A 25,229-nucleotide genomic window follows, 5' to 3' on the forward strand; every position below is an offset into this window, starting at 1 on the left:
CCTTTTTCCCTCACCGCCAGCCCCAGCTTCGCCCGCCTCTCCCGGGGCTGCCCAGCCCCCGGCGGTGTCCCCGCACTATCGGGCTCCAGCCCTCGCTTCGCTGGCACTGCACAGACGGAACCGGCGCGGAATCCGCTCGTTTTAGGGCTTCCGCACGGGCCCGCACAGCTCGCTGCCGAGCTGCCCCCAGCGCGCAGGCGGCAGCGCCGGCCAGGCCCGTGTCCGCCCCCCGCCCCGCCCGGCCCACGGCCACAGCGGGGCCCGGCCCATGCCCACAGCGGGGCCCGGCCCACGGCCACAGCGGGGCCCGGCCCACGGCCCCAGCGGGCCCGGCCCATGCCCACAGCGGGGCCGGCCCATGCCCACAGCGGGGCCCGGCCCATGCCCACAGCGGGGCCGCCGCTGCCCGCCGGCTCCGCGCCCTCCGCCGGTAGGTGCCCGCGGCCGCCACCGAGCCCTCCGGACAGCCGGACGGCGCCGGTCGAGAGCTCGGGATGGCCCTGAGGGCTCCGTGCTCCCTCCGGGGGAGCTGGGGGTGGGCAGCAGGGGGAGGGCGGCGAAGCGGTGCTCAGCTGTCCCTTAAAGCACAGCCCCAGCCCGCCTTTGCGTATAGGCAGCACGGCGCCTGTGCCGGCCTGCAGGGGAGCGAAGTTCGGAAAGGTATGTTTAGAAAGCACGAGATAGTTTTTCAGAGCGGCCCGGCAGCTCGTTTCTAGTTGCTGCCGGCACATGCGTGTTGCTGTGGTTGGTCTTTGCCCTTCCGTTTCATTTCTGTGCTTTCTTTCCCTTCGAAGGGGACGCCTTCTTGTGGCCTTTCCAGGCCTCCTGACGTCCTGCCGGACTGTAGCTCAGTGTCCACTGAATCTCTATGGGCACCAGGGAAAAGGAGGAAAACACTCATCAGATACATTTGAAAGACGTTCTTAATTATCCTTAAAAAAAAAAAAAAAAAAAAAAAAAAAAAAAAAAAAAAAAAAAAAAAAACACCACACTCTAACTTGACAAGTGTTGTGACTTACAATGATGGCTTGCAATCCTAAAAGCACTTCAAAATGCAGTGCTTAATACAGCTAAATAAAGCTGGATTCTCATGAAATAAAAAGAGAGCTGATGGTTGCTTAAGATCCATCAAATCTTCAGATTTGTAGTTTGCCTTTAAAACTCCAGAGCTGACAGTAAAGGGAGGGGAAAGGGGTTTTTTCCTGCTCACTGGCATACCACAAATTACCCAGATCAAAAGCATTACTTTGTGGGAGGTGCACATACTAAAAGCACACCGCTGTTCTTACTCCCTTTTCTAGCTTCATGTTCATCTAATTACTCTTTCTCCATAGATATGAATTACTCTAGGTTCATCACCACTGTGAGTGCAGCAAGAAAAGCATCTCCAATAAGACTGCTGAGTGAGTACATGTCTCTTCTTCCCAGTTTCTCTGAAAGTACCATTCCATGTTCTGGTCTGTGCTGGGATATCATGGCTTAAGACTTGAAAAGGTCTGAAAGAAAACCATGCTGTAAACTGACAGAGCAAGACCAGATAACTCGACTTTTGTCAAGCAGAGATGCCAAGCAAGTCTAAAACAAAATCAAGTGAATAGCCTTGAACCATTTCAGAAACCCATGCAGACAGACAAATTAGTATTAACACTTTGACAAGTGTCTGAAAAGTCTCTGCTGCCGTCTCTGAACCCTGGAGTTTATGCTGTGTATCAGGAACAAGCAACTGCTAATGACTTGAAATTCAGTCCCAGCATGTTTCTTTCCACCTCGTTTTCCTGTGTCCTGTTCATATCCATAAATGCCTCAGCACTCCCATCACTTCCGTATTACTACACTTTCCTTTTCCACATCAATCTATCTTTAGGCTACCACATTACATTGTCTTCCATGTGACAGATGGAAGAGCTTAACTGCCTGCTTGTTTACTCAGTTGAAACCCACAGAGACCTGACAGAATCCAAGCATGAGACATACATCACTACTTAAGCCTTCAGGGGTCAATTTCCTCTCTTGCTAAGGGGCTTGCATTTGCTGTTCTGCTTCAAATGCTTCATACAGGTACAGCTAAGTCAAGTAATTCACTCTAGGCAGCCTCTTTTTCAAATGATACGTTAATATGCATCTTAACAAAGGTATTAAGTAGCACAGTTCCTGTAGAGAGACATACTGACCCTGCAGTTTTGATGACAAAGTAAATCTCTCTTCACCAGGCCAAAAGTCACAGGCACAAACTGGTGAAATAATTGATAAAAATTAACTCCCCATGTTCAAGACTGCTAGTAAGTACTGGAAAACAAACTCGATAACAGGCCTTTTTAGCCAGATCTGGTGTTACCTGTCCTCTTTTCTCTGATGTAGAACTGTCAAGCGAGCATGAATGCCACATTGTGAGTTCTTGGATCTAATGCAATCAAGTGCCCTTGCTGGATTAAGGTCCAGTCTGCACTGTGTAGACTGGATCTGAATGATGGTGAAACTGACTTAAAAGTAGGAATTGAGTTTTTCTTCATAGCAAATTACTTAGACAGTGCCTCTGCCACTAAAACTGGGCTGCCAGAAACATTTCCATTACCTTATAGAAAAGTTACAATCCTCTGTCAAGTGTAGGTGCCAGATCAGCTGAAGAACAGAACAAAAAACAAAGCCATTCATTTCAAGCCAGTCTAAACAGTAGATCATTAAGATTTTGAAGTCTTGAAGCTCAAAAGCTCACTCACGACAGTTTTTATAATAGCAAATCTGTCCAGATTGCTTCAAAATAAATTACAAATAGCTTTTTTAACTTAAAATTATTTTTTGTTTTAGTCTGTTCTTACAGTATCTCCCTCTCTGGGCCCCCCAAACACTTATTTAATCCTAACAGAAACGTGAGCTTTATGAAGAGTTATCTTTTTGAATTCATGACAGTTAAATAAGTAAATTAAAAACAGAACAAGTTCTCTGGGCCATTATTAAATACTGATTAAAAGATACAATCACCATTGTAACAATCAAATGGTAACCAAGGTGTTTTCCTTTTACTCTAGCTGAATTGATGCAGAAGTCTCCTCCATCTCTCATCTCTCTGGCTGGAGGGGCACCAAATCCTAATGTTTTTCCATTTAAGAGGGCAACTGTTGACATCGGACACGGAACTCCTATTGAGATTGGGGAAGATCTGATGAAGAGAGCTCTCCAGTACTCAGCCTCAGCAGGGTATCTATCACAGCTGCTTGCACTTCAAGATACCAGAGGCTAAGGATCATAATATCCTTTATTATTGCATTAAGTCACCTGTGTTTTTAAAACTCTTTTTTCAAAAAATAGATTATTCCCAAAATCCATGGGTTTTTTAATTTGCCTCACTATTTACATTTGAGTTGAAGTGGAAAATTTTGCAATGAGTTAATGTAAAAAGACAAAAAAAATCACTTAAATCACTTAAAACCCTGAGCCTAGTAGTTCTCAAGCCAGAGCATTTCCTAGCTGTTAGTATTTCAGAATCCAGATTCCCAAATCAGATAGTAATTTAAAAATACTGCATTACAACACATAGTTTCTATGTTTTTGAGTATTCCTTTTCACTTGGCACCATACACTTAAGTCAGTAAGCAGAACTTGTGGTAGTTGAGTGGATGTATTTATAGAACTGTCATTTTTGGTACAAAAATAACATATCATTACATTACTTTAGTGCTCATGTAAACTCCTCAGCAGACAGCACTGAGTTAGGTGAGAACACATTTGCCAAAATACTTGGGTACCTAAAGAGACACAGCATCAGTTAAGACTTTTCTTAGTATTTTACTGAACCCAGCCATTTATGAACATCCTACAAGATCTTAAGACTTTTTTTGGAAAATGTGTTTTAGAAATTCTTGTAATCAGCAGCAGGTTATAAGCAGCTTCAAGAACTTTGTCACACTGCCACATTCAAGTAAAGAATGGTCATTTCTAGGAGTGGGTATTGTTCAGCCTCCACCCTGTTTCATCCTTGGCAAATAATTTCTGCCCAGATTTCACTAGGATGGTTTGGCGTATGGACCACAGATGCCCATCTCATTTTCTTAATTTGATAAAGCACTCATAACAATTTCATTTAAGTGTATCTATGTGACAATTGAAATCAAACTCAGGACTGCATGCTACATTTGGCAGGGATTTAGAGGAACAGGCCAGCTTTGGCCTATATAAGGTCTTAGATATGACTTCTTATTTACTTTCCAGGATTCCAGAGCTGTTGTCTTGGCTAAAAGATTTCCAGCAGAATTTACATGATCCCCCCACAGCCAAGTACAGTCCTGAGCAAGGACAGATGGAAGTCTGTGTCACAACTGGCAGCCAGGAAGGCTTGTGCAAAGTAAGACCAAAAGATTCATATGTTAGAAGCATTTCACTTAGAGAGATGTTTATTCTTCCATCAGTTCAGCTATACTCAGCATTAAGTGCCCTCTATAACTATATGCACGATACAGTTTCAGGTACTCTTTCTCCATAGATATGAATTACTCTAGGTTCATATACGAGATAAGGGAAATGAAATAAAATTGAAGTGACATTCTAGACTGTCAGGATTGCATGAAAGGTCGAGTAACCAAAGAGCCTGTGTAGAAAATATGCTGTAAGGTAACATTTCATGTTACTCAAGTAGTGCAATAAGTAGTGCATAGATGATTTACCATAACTCTATTCTAAATACATTTCTTCTTTCTTTTTAATTCCTGATTTTTTGGGGTTTTACTTCCTGAAATAATTATCCTTTCCAGTCCACTCTCACTGCTGATAAGTTGATTCTTTCTATAACTTACACAGTAGAAAGGGTGCTTCAGAGCACTGTCTTTCCATGTCAAGTTGGTAACCTATCTTAATTTGGCTCTAAGGCAGATTTTTCATCTGTTCATTGCCTTTCTGACTGACAGGATAATTATATGGTTAGGGAATTACTAATATCAAATCAAGATATGTAATCCCACTTAGAAGTCAAAAGTATGAAACACATGTACAAAACCCGAACAATCTTTAAAACAGAATCTTTTCTTTTGCAGGTATTTGAAATGCTCATTAATCCTGGAGACAACATCCTTTTGGATGCACCCACGTACTCTGGGACACTAGCAGCTGTAAGTATTCCTTAGCTACAAAACATTGTGAATGTTACAGTTGAACTAAACAGCAGATTAGTGCCTAATCTGCATTCTTATAAATCTTGTCTGTATTTACCATAAAAAACATACCTAAGACTCAAGATTTTAGTGTCCAACCAGTTAAGGTCATAAATATTAACTCATAGAAGGTTTTTTACTAAAAGTTCTATGAAAGCTATTTGGAGTTCCTCTTCCAAACACTACATTCAAGGGCTAAGATCACAAAAAACCATCAGGACCTAGTTTGAGTGAATTAAATTTATAACAAGTGGGTTTGTTAACATGTCAGCATGTTTACCTGAATATTTCATGATCAGAGCATACAATAGCTATAAATAGTATAATATTAGAATAGGCCTGATACACTATGAGTATGACAATATGAATTAGTGACAACTATACAAAAGCAGCAAAGTTTACTTCTGAAAAGTAGTTTAATCAGTTTAAAATTAAATCTCAGCTCAAAACACCTAAGAGTTGCATGAAGGGTTAGAATAAATACACCACAAATTCAGTTGTTCCTCCTTGCATCAAAATAAATTGTTATTGCTTGCTGTCCTAAATTTGAGTATATAGTCTAATCTACTGTACTTTTTTTAGGAATGTATTTTGACAATACAGCAGCTTGCAGTTTTACTTAAAAATGCAGAGCACTACATGGTACAAATTGAAATTCCACAGAGGAGAGACAGCAAGCTTTTTCATTGGTATTTTACCTATATTTTTTCATACTCCTGTCAACATGTCACTGCAGTAGCATCATTTCATTCTCCTTTGTATTGCTGAATATATCTATCGAGAACAGATTCTTTGCCCTTTGTCAGTGAAGAGTAGCGTAAAGCTCTGACATTTCCACCAAAGTAGAGTGTAAATTGTCAGTAGGAAACAAAGGTTCTGTGACCTTAACTGTCTGTGGTGAGAGCATGAGAAGTCCTGAGAGAACAGTTCAGATTTACAAACTCCCCTTCTGCTTGAAAAACCAAATCTGATTTCCTAGAGAAGAGCAGCAATTGAACATAGGAGTTACTGATTTCTTCTGAGTTGGCTTAGTAGGACAATTAAAGAGTAATGTGGTAAGTTTGACAAGCCTTACAGCAAATTCAGGCAAACTTTTATTTGACTCATGGAGCTTGAGATATCTATTTAAAAAAAAAAAAAAGAAAAACACACCACAACCTTAATATTGATGAAATTTTTAATGGTGCCAATGACAAAAAGAAACACCTTTGAATTACACAATCATGACAGGTTTTTTTCCTTCCATCAACAGCTGAGACCCTTGGGTTGTAATATAATTAATATTCCTAGTGACCAACATGGCATTATTCCAAAAGCTCTAAAAGAAATTCTGTCTGCTTGGAGCCCAGAGGATGTAAAAAATTGTAGTAATCACCTCCCCAAATTCCTGTACACTATTCCAAATGGATGCAACCCAACTGGCAACTCGCTGACCGCTGAACGCAAAAAGGAGATTTACCAGGTATGGAGCTGTGGTCTTGTAGGTGGAAATAGATAAATATCAGTCTGTTTCAGTTGAAGGCATCCCATGTGTGGTATTTGGGCCCATTATTGGTCCAGTAGACATTCGTCCTAGCACTTGTTTCTAGCAGAATCTCTTTCACAACAGCTCTTCAGAGGTAAACTGTGCCTCAGGTAAACTGTTTTTCGATGATAGCCCACTGGCAGCTTTGTCATGGGCTTCTAACTGGACTTGCTGCACATTGCCTGCCCAGTTTGAATACCACATGGAACAGAGCTTCACTTGAATACAAGGGTCCATGTACTACAGGTACCATGGTTACTATTACAATTTTTTGATATCTAAATCAGGCACTTGAAGGCTTCTCATTATGGGGATAATGACTGAACAGTCAATAGAATCATAATACAATGCTGGTTTAAAAAAAAAAAAAAAAAAAAAAAAAAAAAAAACCCTGACTGAATTGGCAGTGTCTTTAACTTTCATTCCCTTTGTTACTTTTTATTAATTTATTTAGCTTGCAAGAAAATACGATTTTCTCATAATAGAGGATGATCCTTACTACTTTCTTCAATTTGAAAAGGTAATTTGTCTTTCATAATTCTTACTAACACCTTATTTCCTGGAAGAAACTAAGGTTTCAGGAGAGAACTAAGGTTTGAGCCCTGGACCTTCCTGCATGCCTCCTCATGTCCTACCAAGGCAGTTGTAGGCCTCACAGTCTGTGGTCCCTTTCAGTCATTTTGCCCTTTATGGTATTTTATGTCCTATTAATTAGTGGTTCAAATTTCTCAAGCCTCATACAGACTAGAATTTATCAATAATCAGAAAATGACACAGACTTTGCAGGGCAAAGCAAATATGTCACTGAAGCAACACTTGAAATTTGCAGCCTCTTAATGTTCCTTTCTCCCTGTCTCTTCTTTCATTCAGCAGAAGACTGCCTATCTATCTGCAGTAGATAGATCTGCATCTGCATCTACTGAACCCCATTTTTATTCCTTTGCCTTTTGGTGGATCTGGGAGTTCTCCTAGGTACTGCAGATAGCAGTACTGAAGGGATACTGTATATCCCTTCTTCATGTAAATTTTCCACAAATTTCATACTTGACTCTACAGTTACTCAGTCTTTAAAAATACCTAACTTCAGAAGTCAAAACAGGTCTTACAAAGCAATAAAACATTGGTAGAAGATAAAGGTCAGAATTTTCCCTTTTGAAATACATTTTTATGGAAGGAGGCAGGCAGTAAAACTGCTTCACTTACTCATTGAATAGTATTGTGAAATTTTGTAAGAAAATGTAGAGGAGAAGATGTAAAACCAGAATTCTTGATAAGGAAAAAGTATGCTGGAATCAGATCTTCACAGTTTGGTCATATCTCCTGATTTCATTTTTTAATATAGCAAAGCAAAATGCTTCAAGGCTCCATTTTAGAAGTTGCAGTACCTCTTTACTCCACAAGAAATCCTAGCAGAAAAATTATGATTTCTCTCTCCTTCTTATGGCATCATACCAATACTTTAACTGAACATTTGTATGCTGAACAGTGGGCTAAGGAATCATCAAAAAAATAACAAATCTGGTTTCTTGAAGACATTCACAGAATATTGTAATGGTATCTCAGAAAGCTAGGCTAAATAATCACTTGTCAGCAAGTTACTGCCCTGTTTTCCTTTGAATACATATTTGAGAAATGAATTCTTCATAGTAAAAAAAATAAACCCATTATAATACTTACTAGCACCTTGAATTTTATTTTTTGGTTTTTTTTTATTTCAAGCCATGGGCTCCAACTTTCCTCTCAATGGATGTGGATGGCCGAGTTATCAGGACTGACTCTTTCTCTAAAATACTCTCATCTGGGTAAGATGCAGACCACTTAGTGTTCCCTAATCAGTTAAGGCACAAGACTCCATATGAAGTGATGAGACACGTCATAGTGTTTTCTCATTTAATATCCATTTCTGGAATGAACTTCTGAATCAATGGCTTTTTGCAGTCTACTCACTTTTCATGTCGCCTCTTGGCAGTCATTTTACTCCAGGTTCTGTTTCTCTTCTGATGCAGATAGTTAAGCCTCTCCTCCAGCAGGCAGCCCATTCTTGCAGGCACCATCTAGGCAGAACGACAGATGCTGGATTCCAGCTCTGCTCCTGGAACTCTTAGGAGCTTTCCTCTCTTCTTTTTTCCATTTCTGTTTTTATCTATCTCTTACTATTCCTGCAAGCTCCCTGAACTTGTAATACAGAACAGAAATAATCATTCTTCAGAAACTATTCTCAGGGTTGTACTAATATCTAGCGTTCTAGTTCTTTCAGGTTGTTTCCACCTGCATGAAGAAACCTAATTTGGCTGTTTTCCATTTCACACAAGTCAATGTATTTGATTTTCTGATTGCTTTTGTCTGTTAACTTAATAGTTACAAAAAAATTAATGCAAATTCTGCATTGGCAGATGATAGATTATAACCCATCCTATAGAAAGTAAGAAGACAACATAATGCTAAAGTGTGATTGCATTTTCAGAAGTGACATCACAAAATGGCATCTTTTAGTAGATAGTGGTACTGTCTTTTCCAAAAACACATATGAGTTTACTGTTTCTATTTTTCTTCAAATAAAAATTTCAGCCAGTCTGTAAAGATGGATAATAATTAGAAGCAAAAGTAACCATCTAGTTTATCAATCTAAATTCCATTTCTTCTGCAGTACTGAAAGGGAGTGAAAGAATAAAGCCATTTGCCACTTATCTGTTTGTCTTAAAGCCTGAGCATTCACGATCTTCCAGTATGGGAAAAACCTATCTTTCCTTCTCTATGATTCTTGCAAACACAGATTTTGTCCTGAAGCCTCATAACTAAGAAGCTACTATAAGCATTAAAACCTCTTAAGTGCTTTTATTTCATGACTTTGATACTCAGCTTCTAAATTGTATAACCTGACAGCAGTATGAAGATAGAGATAAATTTGAATGCATAAGAGATCCTTACACTATCAATAAAATAGTGTTTTATTGATAGTGTAAAATAGGCTGCACATTTTCCCACATATAACTCAGACAAAGTATTAGGATATTTCATTTCTGTAGTAACTTTTTGTTTCTTTGGTTTCTAGTTTAAGAATAGGTTTTCTGACGGGTCCCAAACCTCTCATCGACAGAGTTGTTCTACATATTCAGGTGTCAACAATGCACACCAGCACTTTCACACAGGCAAGTACCAAGCCACCAAATGAATTGTATTTGGAGAAGACAGTATATTCCAAGTTACAAGAAACCACAAGCAAACAGCTTTGTGCTTTTACAGTTGCTCTGCATTTTTGCAGTTTTGCTTATGCACATTCAATGTCAATTCTGCCAAAGGAAGAGAGACAGCCATAGAACTCAGAACCAGAGCTAGAGGGTTGTCTCAGAACATGGATAGTGCAGCTGATACCCCTTAACCCTCAGATTTCAAGAATCAAGATTTGAAATACTTTATCTCTTCCTGGTAGGTTCGTTTGAAAAACCTCAATGTAAAGCACAGCATGGAAGAAACCCTCATTTATTATTTTTTATTCTACTTTTCAATAAAACAATACTAGCAACCCACAAAAACATTTCAAAGCAAGCTGACAACTGCATCCCCTTTATGGTTAATAACAAGGAGACACCAAACACATCTAAATACAGCTTCCATCTTCCAGCTCCATTAGTTCATCACAGAGGCACTATTATAGCAGAGAGGCCAGTATGGACACAAAGGTAAAGCAATATACATTGTCTTTCTCCCCAGTTATCATATTTAGCTCTTCATCCATTTTTCCTTCCCCCCAGCCCAGCTTCCAAATACTGCCATGATCCTTGGAGATACCAGTAACATGGACTGTATCGACCCTGGCACACCTCTGGTTATAAAGGGCTCCAAGAAAAACCTCATGCAATTTCATGTGTGGGGAATGTTGAATAATGCATCTGGCTATTGATCTCTTGATGATTGGGGAAAGTCCTGTTTAAAACATGGTATTGATGATGTGTTTTATTTCTTTAGGTTATGATATCACAGCTGCTTCAACAATGGGGACAAAAGGGTTTCTTGGAGCATATAGACAGGTATGGTTATGTCATATGCTGAATCCCATCATCTGTCATTCTGCTACTTGTCACCTACATCAAACATTTTTTGTAGTAAACAAGTATAAGTATAAGTAAACCAGTATAAGGTCAAGTAGGCAAGGCAGGTCACCAAGACTGTTGGGTTCACACAAGAGCCCTGAAGAGACACAGTGTGAAGTTGCAGTCAGGCAGGTCAGGGCATATTGCCTGCCACTCCAGGCAGACAATCCACCAGTCCACTGGCACAAACATCATGCAGCCCCCACCTGAAGTGAACTTGAGAAGATTCTGGAAGCTTCAAGCCAGTGAATAAAATTTTGATCCCTGCGTAAGTGTTAGAGTCTACAGCAAAAGCTGAGATCACTGAGCACAGAATCCATTGAGAAGGAGTCAACATAGCCTTTATAAAGGGAGTTCTTCCTTCACTAAATTAGCAGAAATTTACACTCCTGCCATCCTTGATGTCATTTGGACACTGATGGAAAAACAGTGAGGTCTATCTACACACACTAAACGTTGCATGAACATTGCCTCTCACTATTAGAGAGAGCACTAGGCTACCATCTAACTCACACAGCCTTTCTTGCATGCTGACACACATTTAGCTTTCATTTATTATGCAGGAGGAGCATAGTTTCTCTTAACTGTCAGTGTCTCATTTTATATGCTCTACTTGGATACCATTAGAGTCCCAAGTTCTCACTTCAGTAGGAGTGTGCTACACTCTGCAAAGGCCTGTAACAGCAACATGAGCAAAACATGCAAAAAGTTCTTAGATCTCACTGTAACAACCACTTGTGTTCCCCTGATGTTCATACTGTAAGCAGCAATATTTGGAAAAAAAAAAAAAAAGAAAACCATTCAGTTAAGACACAAGACTTCATAAAGTGATGAGACATGCTATAGCATGCTATGTTTTCTCATTTAATAACTATCCACTTCTAGAATGACCTTCTGAATCAACAACTTTTTGTAGTCTACTTACTTTTTGTGTCATCTCTTGGCAGTCATTTTACACCAGGTTCTGTTTCTCTTCTGATACAGATAGTTAAGCCTCTTCTCACAGACACACCAACCTTAGCATTGTTTTGTTTTAAGATTTGGGAACATAAAGATAAGTCTCACAGAGAAACTTGGACTGTACTTCAGCTCAATGCCCAGTAGTTCCCAAAAAATAAATCCAAAATACATCTCTTCACTTACCTCTTTCTTGCTGGTCAAAAGTCAGTCTTGCTCAAACCCAAAGGCCGTTCTTCCCCTTAAATTAATGAAAATAGGGCTGCAGTAGGGCAGCTGCAATGCTTTATAACCTTATTGATTAGGCCCAGCTGACTGCAATCTCTTCCAGTTGATTTCCTTTGTACAGGGGTGAGGTGTTAGATCAGACTTTGGAGTTGATTGTTTTTTGGAATAGCTACATTTTTTGGGAAGTTTCATCTTACTAATTATTATGATTTCAACATGTAATTAAAGTGGTAACAAGTAAAAACTTTGTAACAGAATTTGCAATTTTTGTAAAAAACTGCAGAAAGGACATTTAGTCTTTGATATAGAATATAGCAGTAGATATAGCTGAGCCCCAAAACTGTTTAAGTCTCTGGAGGTATTGGTGTAATAAAATACATCCAGAAATCAAAGCTAATGGTTCAGAGAGTATTTTTAAAAGTACAAATGTTAAATTATGTAAATTATGCAAATTATTAAGGATGTCTTCTCAAGACAGGGGAACACATTTGCATTTGAATTATGAACTCAGTATCAGGCATTTCTCTTGTGTCTTCCATTGCACAGCTGTGTCATTTTATGTCAACAAAAGCCATTGCACATGATCTGTGGTGAAACCTGGGTTAGGGTCATTTTTCCCAGTAAAAGAATAAATTATTTGAAACTGTTACTTAAAGTATGAAGGAGATAGGTTCAAAAGTTTAGAAAAGGGGAAGCTGTCAAATAGTTATGACAGGTTTATCATATGGTTTGCTTTTTACTTTGCTTTTTAATTTGCTGTTTACTTTTACTTAAATGTAATTTCCATGTGTACCTATTATACAAATTCAACCCAAATGCACAAATATTAAGTCTGTGCTTTTGCATATGTTTTAGTCCCTAATTTTCTTAAGTGTATGTGCTTTGTGTGCTAAATACAGTTAACAGTACTTGTATCTACTGCTGTAATAGACAGAATGGATGTAGTATATAAAAGGTTTCTTTGGTAAGTGTAAAGCTGAAGAAGCAGCCACACAGAGACTTCCTCTGTCTGGGCAATCAGTACTTTGCTGGAGATGCAGTGAAGCAGTAAAGACTTCTTGGATACATATACGAAGTTTTATACACACAGTATATTTGCTCTGTTGCACCTACCTATGATAAGCTTATATTTCTATTAAATGTGCACTTGAGTTGTTCAAGTAGAAAAGCTTTCTTTCTGCCTTCAGAAACAAATAGACTCTGAAGTGATACAAGTTCATGACTTTCAACTGATTATCTGCTTTCAGAGTGGTGGACTTCTACAGGGTCCAGCGGGATGCAATGCTCTCTGCTGCTGACAAGTGGTTAAAAGGTCAGAGTGCAACACAGATAATCACTTAAAATTTTTGCTAGCTATTTATCATCTTTGTGCTCAAGAAAAATCACTTAAGTTCATCTCTTGACTGAAGTGACAGATAAGCACTATAAGCAAATAAATTGCATTAAATATTAAGCTTTGGACAAATTCTCTATTGCTGCATTTTTATGCTTTCTGGTAGGACAGGGAGATAGATGATGATGAGAAAAAGCTCACCAGATTACTATTTAAAGCAATTTTACAAAGAGCTGTATTTTGGTTCATTATGTTCTTATACTGTTGATGTTTAAAATCTTTCTTTAAAAAGTCTCTGAAACAGTGATCTTAATTTAAAAGAAGATACAAAAAATCACTACAGTAATAATAATAATAGTGTTTGTATCAGCAAATCCAAAACATCTCTGAATTTATGATGTATCTATTAGAAGTAGAGCTTAAGTTTCTTCCTTGATTCCGTTTTCTCTCTCTCTTTCTCCAGACTTGGCAGAATGGTACCCTCCTGCTGCTGGCATGTTCTTATGGATCAAAATTAAGGGTATTTCTGATACTCAGCAGCTGATAATGGAAAAGGCTTTGAAGAAAGAAGTATGACATGTGATTTAATGATTTATGATCTCAAAATTAAAAAAGGGAGGGATAAGATATCAGTATCTATCCACATGTGCACACATGAAAAAGCATGGAAACTTGCTCTGCATCATCAATAAGTCTGCAAGTCAGGCACTGTGGCATAGTTATTGATTAACAAGATATTTTCATTACTCTATTCAGATGCTGATACTTTATCAGTTTACTTCGATTGAAACCAATATAATGTATGGTACAATATGTCATTGTATATGACATGTATATATAATATTAATATGTATAACTATATGTATGATGGCTGTTGAGCAATTTTTTTTGAATGAGAGAAATTAAGTTTGATTTTATTTCTCCAATTTATAAGACCCAGCACTGTATACTGAATAAGCTACACCCCAGGTGCTTCTAAGCATTGGGATGATATAAATGAGAACTAGTAACCAAAGAACTTTTGGTTTTATTATGAAAAATCTGGTTATAGGTTGCATATTTTTGTCTCCTCATTTAAAAAAAAAAAGAACATATTACACCATGTTCTGATACAAATGTGTAAGCACTGAGTTTTCTCAAATTTATTTTAGCATAGTGTTTTAAAAATGTACAAGTGGTAATAACTATGTGGTTAAACAATTTTTTGTAGGTATTACTGGTTCCTGGAGGAGCATTCAATATTGATAGTTCAGAGCCTAGTTCTTATGTAAGAGCCTCCTTCTCTCTGCCTTCTCCTGCCCAGATGGATATGGTGAGATTTTCTTTTTTTTTTTTTTTTTTTTTACATTCTTATCAAGACAGTTTCTCACACAGTAATGCTCCTTTATTTGTACATCCTTCTTCTTACATTTTTTTCTTGAATGTTAGAGGTTTTAATCTGTAGGTGATTAAGCAGTACTTCTGCAGCAGTATTAGCTGTTCCTTAATTAACCAAGATACTTATCCAAATGACCTGCAAGATACCAAATTTCTAGGACCATTTAAAATTTTTCTGTGTATCTCATACACACAGTGTCTCACACTTAAACCTCCCAGACATTAATTATTAAAGCTTTACTGAAGCCAGAGTAAGTAGTAAGACCTGCTATTTGCTTAAGCATTAGCAGGTGCCATGTGTCTTTCAGACTTTGCATTCCTGAGATTCTGAGATTGAATTATCTGTGTTGTTTTGTGTGTGTGTGTTGGCAATTCTTTGTAAGAAGGAATATTTGTTTTCTTTCATACAATTTACATACATGCCTTATTTTATTACTTGGGAACTAATCTTGTTTTAGGAGCATATTTGATATTATTGGGCTCTATCTATAAAATCAGTGGGAGAAAAGATAAGATACATTTATTTGTGCAGATTTAATACTGATTTGATTGGGGTGCTTGAAACTGTTCAATATTTCTAGTTGTACTTTCAGGCAGTTGTCAAGGTTTGCAATAGGTAAGTGCTTCTATTGCCTTTTCAGTTCTTCTGTATTTCTTCTATTTTTTTTTCCTTTGGGAAAGTAATTCATAACCATACTATTGACAGTCAAGCTGTATTTTTGTGTATAAAAATTCCCACTCAACTGTTCTTCCTTTTTTTCACTTTTAGAGCCTCCGAGCTGTAATGTTAACTTAAAAGATATAGTCTTTCAGGGATCACTGGTTTGTTAGAAGTTACATCTGATCTCCAAATAACCTTTGAACATCAATATATGCATTCTTCTGTTTCAGAAATCTCAGCCTTTTATTTTCTATCAGAGAATCAGAAGCTTTGTGCAGTCAAAGCCCATACATGATTTTACAAGAGGAAAAGAGAGAATATCAGTAGAACTTTGCATTATAAAATATTGATTCTATATGGTTAGGGCAGGTTTATAGCTTTACAGGTTTGATGTTTTCCCTACACATGTAATGCTGAAATATAAATGTGAACCGTATTTGTCATTGCAGGCCTTCAAGAGACTGGCTGACCTTATAAAAGAATCTTTGTGAAAAAGCTAAATAGAGCTCTTGCAGTAATAATAACCATCTCCAGAAAATATTTATTAACATTTGGATTTCATCAGAACACTTTTATAAGCAAGCACAATACAGTGGATTTTTCCTTAGACCTTTTCAGCTAAAAAAAAAGGACAGAAAATGAAAGTGAAAAACTATTTGCCTAAGTTTTTGGGTTTTTTTTGACAGGACATAGCATTACTAAATATATCCAGTTCAAAAACATTTAGAATACTCAAACCCAAAATGTTCTGTTTCCTGTAAAATCGTGGTTTTGTTAAATTTGAATTGATTTTTGTTTTGACTTGTGTTTTCCATTTGAGTTGGGAAATAGAAATCATTTACTTAGAAAGTTGCACTCAAGGTAGTCTTAGCCACTAACTAATACATTCCTCCAAAATCTTACATTGGAATTGTTTCATGTGTCACTTCCATTCTAGTCCTATTGTATGGCATCTGGTTTTAATGATTTGAGGATCAGTATTTAATTTTACTGAAGTGTTGTCAGGTAAAACTGATGTAAGAATGTTAAAAAATTGAAACTAATACAGAAAAATGAGGCTATGATAGCAAATAAACTGAGGTCCCTTGCAATTTACAAGGGCATTGCAGCTCATTGTCTAATTTGTAAAAGATATTCTGATTGCTGGGTTTTACTTCAGTCTGTGAATAATTACATTGCACCTGTGTTAGAAAATCTCTGGTTTGCCAAGGCATGTGATGTGCTAAAGGAACCACTCTTGGTTATTCAATCAGATGGAGAGTGTAAGTACCTGAACAGGGGACATGGTGGAATGGCCACTACCCTGACACTGCCAGATGAAAACAAAATGAAAAAATAAAGAAATGTTTCAGTCTCTTATGCATTGGTTATTGTCATCCCAAACATTTGATATTCAGCAACAGGTACAAACCTTCAGAAAGTTTCAGCTGAACTGATTCTCCAAGACTTCCCATTTGGATTAGTGACTTCAGTTTTCTTTACTGGTTGGATGAAACCACTGTGGTTTTCCACCAGTGTCAGATGGCTGTTTCTTTATGTGCAACTGTTCAGAATTTCAAAGTAAAACGTTGTTCAAGGATCTAATTAGCCATTCAGCAGCCCAGGCAACCCAAGCAAGTAACAGCCAGGCACAACCTTGCTTTACTGGAAGTTTCACAACAGGCAGGATTTTAATACTTACAATAATTTTCATTCCTTCTTTCCCCTCTAGTTATAAATAGCATGTGTCACAACAAACTAGCACAGATGTATGCCTTTCCTAGCATCCCTCCCATTGGTGGGATCATGCTTCCAGCCCAGCATCAATTTTCTTGTCTGACTGAAGCATTTTAATTTAGTCACACATCCATGCCATCTTGAACAGCATATCTAAGATCAATCCTTTGCTCAATTCCCAGATTACTGTAGCTTTTAGCTAAATCCAATTTTTAGCCTGCAGTTTCAAATCTGCTCGCAGGGTGCCAACACTGTCTTTGAAGACAAACTTGTCCCATTTTACACGGTTTGATGGTGCTAATGGGGGATCCACACTAGCAGTGCAGTGCTACAACAGGAAGTATTCACATCTCAACTCACTTTCATAAGCATATGTAGAAATTGTGATAACTCTGATGCAATTTTTATCTTGGGATCAGTTGCAAAAATTATTCAACAAATTGATGTGTCTGTTTAATTAAAATAATATTTTTATAGAGGAATAAATGTAGCATCATTTAATACTGATTTTAGTTCTCAGGTAAGTACTATTGTCATTGTCAAAATTTTTTGTCGTATTGTCATTCATCCAAACCTGAATTAGATAAACATAATCAAAATACCATTATTAAGTAAGCCTTAAATTGGTGATGTGTTGAATAAAACACCTTAATTTTCAGAGATCTACATGTTAATTTGGTTGAATGTAAGCAAAATGCAATTTCATTTGCACCACATTACCTGCTTTTGCTATCAGCTTATTTAATTTAGAGAGCGGGGGGGTTCCGAACTGTGGTGAAGCATCTGTGATTGAAGTAATATCCTGAACAATGCAAATTGAACAATGGCAGTGAAATCCTATATGCACATGCTGTTTCCCTGAACCTCTTAATGCACATTTTCTGGTCTCCTGGGAAAGAGCTTTCACTGTTATTAAATGGTCATGGAGGAAGCCACTTGAGACAAAAGGAAAAGGGGGGGCAACATGGTCACATAGGAAGAAATGACACGGTGAATAAAAGTTTGGGGTCTCCCTTTTCATTTCATCCATGAGCAAATAACCTCTCTCATTCGTAGCTGGGATGAAACCATCTGACACAAGTGACATGATCTGCCACTGGGGAAGAGGACACAGAGGAAGGGAAGAGCAGAGCTCAGTGTGGTGAGCACAGCCCCTAGTGCTGCCCTGGTGGGGGCACTTGAGGAGGAGGTTGCTGCAGTGCTGGAGAGCTGCCTGGCACCGGCAGCTCCCCGCAGCCTGGGTCTTACTTCTGAGTAAGCATTTAGCTGCCCACTCTCTTTTTCCGCTCTGGTTCCGCTGCATTTTCACGCTTTTGGCAGATGAAAACCACCTAGAAATTCTCGGCACACTCTGGATACTTAAAAATTTTATTTTGATTTTTAAAAATCTACTTGTATTTCAGTTCTGCTTATATTTTAAAATCTCATGACATACAGATCCGCAGTTCTTTCAGTCCTACCTTTGCAATCTGGACTGTGACCCACTGAGGCAACTGTGTAAAAGAACTCCACTGAGCTGTGCTTTGTATGTCCTAATCTGTCTTGTTTTCTTCATTGTTTAATAACAGATTTTGAGCAGCCCACTCTCAACAGTCTTATATAGGGAATAGAACAGTGGCAGTGTTTGAACTGTAATCACTCTGAATAAAAATGCAAAGAAATATTCATTTTCTAATACCATTCCCTGGAATACCACACTGTACCTCACTTTGCTCTAATGATTATGGAAACTATTGTGCAACCCTGCAAAGCACAGAAATCACAAGGGGAGAAGTATAAGGGTCTTGCTGATTTGAGAATTAATATCCCAGAAAAATGTTCACAAATCTGGCTACAACTAGAAGATTCCCTAAAGCTGTACAGATTGTGGGGAATACCTTCAGAATCATATTTTCTTTTTATTTTCAAATTAGATCTGGATTGACATAACAAGTGGATATGCTGTAATGTGGTCTGGAAAAAATTAACAGGAAAGTATTTCTGTTCCTTGATGTACACAGAACTTTGACCTTTTTCTACATTTGGCTAATAATGAACTTAAGATACTTTCTCACAGTTTCATTCAATATATCAAGCATTAATAGAGGAAGATAAAGTTCTTCTCACAATATCAAATTATTTTATTGCCTTATATGGAATATAAGAGTAATTTAATACACTCTCTGACTGTCCACCTCTCCACAATAACTACTAATGAAGTGGAGGGATGGAAAGATCACTTAAGTTTTCTTGCTGGATTACATGAAATCTTATTTTCAACACAGTTCCAAGAACTTGGAAGATGTTACTTAATAAGAAAACAAGCTAGTTTCTGCATCTGTGAGGAAGACTGGCCAGAGTTATTGTCTTAGTACAGCCCTAGCCAGGTAAACTGTAAACATTTTAGGCAACCCACTAACATGAAAGCAAACAGCTTAAAGTTTTTTAGTAATGCCTAAGGAAGAAAATACTTTATCACAAATCCAAACTAATAGAGAACAGCCTTGATTTTTACAGATACTGTATTATATACTTTTGCATCTCTTTGTTTTCTGATTTCTTTGTTCAGTTTTTTAAGGATGTTCCTAATCCACAGGGGCCCCAGGTGACATAATTTTTCAGTAATTAAAGCAAATTATTTTCTTACAGTTGCCACCATATCGTTTTTTATCCTTTACAGATATGCTATTACTTTATTCTCTTCATTTGTTGTAGGTCACATGATACATAATCCCATCAATAACTGCTCTCTGGCTAGTGGCAAGTCTGACCCAAACACTTTTTCATATAAAGCATCACTTTATGAGACCAGGTCTAACTTTAGGGAGATGTAACTCAGAAGGGTAACTATCTGGAATATAATATTGCCTCTATCTTCAAGTTACAGCAGTTATGCCAAATGAATAAATGTGTTATTTCTTTCTGCTTCCTAATTGGCATAATGTTTCCCATTTGTATCTTTTTTATTTCTTTTTATTTAGCTATTTTTTGCTTATTACCCTAGGAAGTCTGTGATAAACCATAGATGTTAGATTAATTCCCACATAATAGATGTGAAGACAGGACTTTTAGAAAGCAACATGCACAGATGGTTCAAACTCAGTGGATATCAGTCATGCTGGCAAGTGGTGTTTACTGTGAACAAGAATCCCAGGGACTCATGAGTTGCAAAGCCAAAGGAAATCATTATCAGCTTTATAAGAAAGGCTATGCATTTTCATTACCTCTGAGAAGGATATCCTATCTTGGTTTTAAGACTTGAAATGATGGAAGACCCACCAGAATAATCTGTTGGATTAAAGAGCCCTTCATTACATGATATTCTCTCCATTCATGTCACTCGTTTTAATTCAGCTATTTCCCTAAAGCCAAAAATAAGTAATAAAAAGGATATATTTCTAAAGTCTGGAGCTTCACTCCTAATTAATGCGTGTTCAAAAGATTTTCCAAAACATCCTCAAAATCTACCCTAATTAGGGTGAAGATATTTCCCTTTAAGACAGGAAGGTTTTGTAAAGTAGATAAAACAGTGGATAGTAAAGATACCAGCAGAAATAGTTTCTGTACTGGCAAATCGCTCTTTGCTGTCTGGTGTCCAAAATAAGGAAATCACATTTTTAGCCTTTTATGATTATCATATTGTCATAAACAGCATAGACATCTGATGTCAGGAGCAGTTTATTTTAAAAGGCCATTGGATTCACCTTGTTTTGCATCCTGGCAATTCAAGTCTTGCGCTACTTTGTAAAAGTGGCATTCAGGAAACTAATTTGGAGTTCCTTATCTGTAGTATCAAAGCCATGAAGGTGAGACAGGGTAAAAAGTTCATACAATCCCCTGTTTCTAAAAGTAAAACTGGTTCTCAGAGTGGGTATTTAGGGAGGTGAAGGACTACTGATTATTTTTTTTTATTAGACTCTTAAATGACCAAGTTAGTTTTTGAAACAAACTAAAATTCTTAAGACCATTACATGGTTTTGATAGATCCCATATAAAAAATTTCATGATTCAAAACTGTAAGGGCAAGAGAAAATCTTTGCAACATTCTTGTAAGTTTCCTGAATGAAATGTTGCAATGCTGTGACTATGCATAGACCTACACAATTGCATCTGTGGTCTAATAAAAGTCTAATTTACAAACTGATTAATAGTGTGCACTGACCTTTCTTTCACTGTTTAAAATATCAGTGATGCTTAGGACAACGGAAGTAAGAAGGGTAACACTGGAGCTAGGTCCAGTAGCAGAGGAGGAAAGGAGAGTAGGACAAAGCATGTAAGAAATGTCTAGTGAAAAAGACAAGTAGAAATTTTCTCCAGAGCCAGACACAAATTGTTGAGACTTGCTCTGTTAGAGCTGGTTCTAATACTCATTCACAGTTCTAACCACACTTTCTCATTGTGAAATGGCCTTCTTTGTCAAAGTACAAAGATATTTTACTTCTCTAAAATTTGTATCAAATCATATATTAAGGATGATAAACACCAGGCTAAAACAACCATATATTACTATGTAACTATGGGCACTTTCAAGAATCTCATAAAAAATTTGGCTTACTCTGTTCCCCAGGCTACAACAGAATTTTTCTAATAGCTTTACTAACATCTTTTCCTGCAAACTAGGAATTCAATAGCTGTCACAGCTTGCTTCCAGTAGCAGCTTCCCAGACCACAGAAAATACAATATGCTGTGATAAGTGAGCTACACAAATATTTTGCCTCTGCCAAAAACTGAAACTCACAACAAAGCCTTCCTCTTGCACCTTGACATTACACAGGATTTTGTGCAGGCCAAATGTATAAATAGATCTGAAAAAGGGATTAAACACAATGATTTGGAATAGAACCATAAAAGACTTTTGAACACAATGATCTGTGTTGTCCATACCAGGATTTCCTAATCCAATGATTGCCTGACTGGGAAAGGATATCAACGGATCATTAAATTTTTTATGCTCTTGCTTTGGCCATTGACAGACACATTACACTGGACTAAGGAAAATTTGTCTTAACTAATACAACGATACAGATGTTTGTTAGCTTGTCTCTGATTTAGCAAGGGCTGTTCAGCTAAGACGTATTATTGTGTAGGAAGCGAGTGAAAGTGAGAATTGAAATCTAGGACCAAGCTATAGAACAATCCACAATTCATGCATAGGCACTGACTCAGTTTACTGCTAAGCTTTTCTTAAGGTCACATTGTTTTTCCAGTCTTGTGCTCAGCTCAAGGGAGTGGCTACATTATCATACAGAGTCCATATACAATATCTCATTTCCCCCTTGGAACTGCAGTTGAATACAGATGTACTGAAGAGCTGCATTGGAACAACATGTTGGTTATGAACCAAAGAGAAAAAAATCCTCATGGTGTCACTACATGGGCAGAGGATTCTGAAAGGGTTTTACCTGGATTTCCTGCTCCTTTTTGAGTCACTCCAAATGAGTCTCTTTAGTCTCTGTAATCCCATGGCGATAATGATAGCTAACATCCTTTGTAAAGGACTTTGTTATACAATGATCCTTTTGACATTTCCAGGTACTTACATCATCAAATTACATAGTAGAATGTGACAAAGAATGCAAATTCATTTGAGATTATCTTTTTCATGGATGCAGAGAGGAATATTATCCATTTCATCTTTATGATTCAAAGAGGTAAAAATTCTTTTCTGCATTTCCTAGCATTTGGGAGAGGGGAAGAAGAGAGAGAAGATAAGAGTATACATCCCGTCTAGACTAGTTGCCCTTGTATCACTTCCATGCTAGGAGGATTATCTCTCCAGTCATTCTGAGGGCAGTGGAGAAAGAGAGGAGCATCTGGATCAGGAGGCTTCATTGCTCTTAGTCACTCTAGTTGCACTTGAGGCAATTGCCCCATCTGTCCCCAGCAAGGAGACAGAGGCCTGGGAGGACAACCTGCTGACCCAGGCTCCCATAGCTCCCCAGCCTCCTGTATTGCACTGGTCTGAATGCAGAAACTCTGACATGCATTTAGGTGATTCTGTGCTAGTTTTTGAACACATATAAATAAATATGTTCCTTTTCCGGGTTAAGTGAAGGTGGCCCGTCCACCTTGTCAAGTCCGGTATAAGGATGGCACTTTCCATGACTCCCTGTTTTTACCTTTCCTATGGTTGTGCCCGGACGGATTGGCCCTCGAGCCCCAGTGTCATGACCCCGTAGCAACATGAATGCTCGCACCAAGACTCTCGGCCTCGACCTGGTGGAGTGGTCCGTTCCTCCAACCAGCACTGGGGAGACTACATGCCTCCCAAGAGGTGGGGTGCCCCAATTCCCACCTCCAGCGGCCCCTCACCTTTAACAGGTCTGTTATCACCCTGGGATCAGGGACTTTGGTGCGTGTGAGCCCTGCCGTATGGTTGCATGGATGCCCGCAAGCTACTCCTGGTACCTCAGAGGTCCGTCCACCATGAGTGCCCACTAACTTAGCAACAGCATGAAAGGCAACCCCGTTGTGAGGCTGAGGGGTTTTTTAAGAGAGTCATAGTTGCTCCTGCCGTTTACCTGCACTTCATTGAATTTCTTCACTTTGACATTCAGAGCAGTGGGCAGAAATCACATCACGTCAACACCCGCCTCAGGCCTTCACGATAATAAGGCTGCTGGATACTACATTCTTTCTAACCTGCCACAGTGGTTCTCACATGCTTAAGCGGACTGATTTTGAAGTGGCATTTGCCTTAAAAGTCTTACTCTGGCAGAGCATCAGAGTTGTCACTGAATCACAGTGCCTGTCATTCGTAGATCCCTTCATAAGCACTTCCTAAAAAACATCTCCCAGACTGGAGCTATTGCAGGAACTGGTCCTGTGTTTTCATTTCAATTGTGTTTGAAGCATAGGGCAGGAAATGGGGAAAACCCATCAATATAGCACCCTTCATAACAGTAATTATGAGGAGTTATTAATATTTACAAAGCTTTTTAAAGTGACTTATTTACTAGATGTGGCTCTGGGAAATCATCTACAAAAATGTCAGTTTATGAAGGCCACAATGTACATATCTTCATCTGAATTATTCACATTGGTTGATACAATTAATCTTTTCTCCAGCTGAGGTTTAAAATTGGGTCAGATGAATTGTATTACTGAGGTTTCTTTTTCCTTCTGTAGCCAGTGACTCACTAGAATTTAAAATGTCATGAAAACTCATCCTTTTCCTCCTGTACAGAACTGTACAGAGGACTTTATTTTAGCTACCAAAAGCTCTGTGAGAAGAATCTCATCTTTTAAAGTTCTTTTCATGACCTTACATTCTTGTTATTTCATGTCATGCTGGATCTTCTGCTAGAGATGTGTGCTAGTGGCAGCCTAGTGGTAGTTTTTAGAAATTTGCGCAATTTTTTTCCTTCATTAATGACAGCAGATAATACTAGGTTTGGTGTTAATACAACTCATTTCTAACTTTATTTTTCCCTTCATGCCTTAAGCACCAATATTTTTGTTAGTGGAAGCTGAGGGCCTGATACATCTGCTATTTTTCCTCCTGGATAAGCACTGCTCCAGAATAGTGATGAGGAAATAACTCTACAGCATGCAGACTGCTGTGGTTCCCAGCACTCTCTAATATCCTTCTCATGGTACAACTGTATTCTAGTCACATTGTTAAGCTCATACACTCAACTTGTCATTTTATAACTAAGGGTAGGTACCTTTTTACAGCAGGCCTAGAGTTCACTTTTCTACTTAGCTGAGATTTATTAAAAATAAAATTGAGTCTTTTAGCTTATCTCAACATTCTGATTATAAGCACAGTTCTATGAATGCGGATCTCAGAGAATATCTTGGCTCTTTCACACAGGTGAGTACCAATGTGCCCTTCCTTTACACGTATTCCAGCTTCGTTTTCTTGCATGAGATTAAACAGCAGTACGGTTACAGTGCTGTCAAAAGAAGAAAATGCAGAAACAATATTTTGCTAGCAAAGGAAAATTTTAAGGGAGAAAAGCTTTTTACCTTATCAACATTAAGAATATGGTTCACATGGCTGTGTTAGAAGAGCATAAATATTTAGAACCTTAGTGTTTTCATATGAAAAGAAAAAACAGGCTAGAAAGCAATGAGTGATGTCAAACTAGAGTGTCATTCACCACTCCATTGAAGAAGTGGAAAGATAAAATATTTTAGCAAGAATCCAGGTGATAATATTTAGGTAGAGCTTAGCCTGTGGAACTGCTGGCCTGCCTCTCAAACAGTAGACAAAAT

At 38.2% G+C, this 25,229-nt stretch overlaps 1 protein-coding gene and 1 long non-coding RNA gene across 4 annotated transcripts; one reads left to right on the top strand and one right to left on the bottom strand.

Annotated features, from left to right (window-relative positions):
- The first annotated feature begins 380 nt into the window (after positions 1-380).
- AADAT (aminoadipate aminotransferase) lies at positions 381-16,672 on the top strand. 2 transcript variants are annotated; one of them, XM_066317601.1, is made up of 14 exons: positions 381-430; positions 1,335-1,403; positions 3,027-3,195; positions 4,207-4,339; positions 5,025-5,099; positions 6,394-6,603; positions 7,121-7,186; positions 8,386-8,468; positions 9,719-9,815; positions 10,633-10,694; positions 13,190-13,254; positions 13,739-13,845; positions 14,486-14,587; positions 15,763-16,672. In XM_066317601.1, the coding sequence occupies exons 1-14, from the start codon at positions 382-384 to the stop codon at positions 15,802-15,804; spliced, it is 1,329 nt and encodes a 442-aa protein (XP_066173698.1). In that variant the 5' UTR covers position 381; the 3' UTR covers positions 15,805-16,672. The 2 variants fall into 2 exon arrangements, with proteins under 2 accessions (XP_066173698.1, XP_066173699.1); XM_066317602.1 differs by having other exon boundaries at positions 410-434.
- Positions 2,347-11,733, bottom strand: LOC136360395 (uncharacterized). 2 transcript variants are annotated; one of them, XR_010743461.1, is made up of 3 exons: positions 11,683-11,733; positions 6,151-6,262; positions 2,347-2,619 (listed from the first exon to the last, which is right to left on the bottom strand). It is a non-coding gene; the product is annotated as an uncharacterized lncRNA (long non-coding RNA). The 2 variants fall into 2 exon arrangements; XR_010743460.1 differs by lacking the exon at positions 11,683-11,733 and adding an exon at positions 8,614-9,014.
- Positions 16,673-25,229: the final 8,557 nt, after the last annotated feature.

This window comes from Sylvia atricapilla, chromosome 4, assembly GCF_009819655.1.
Source record: "Sylvia atricapilla isolate bSylAtr1 chromosome 4, bSylAtr1.pri, whole genome shotgun sequence".
NCBI lineage: Eukaryota > Metazoa > Chordata > Aves > Passeriformes > Sylviidae > Sylvia > Sylvia atricapilla.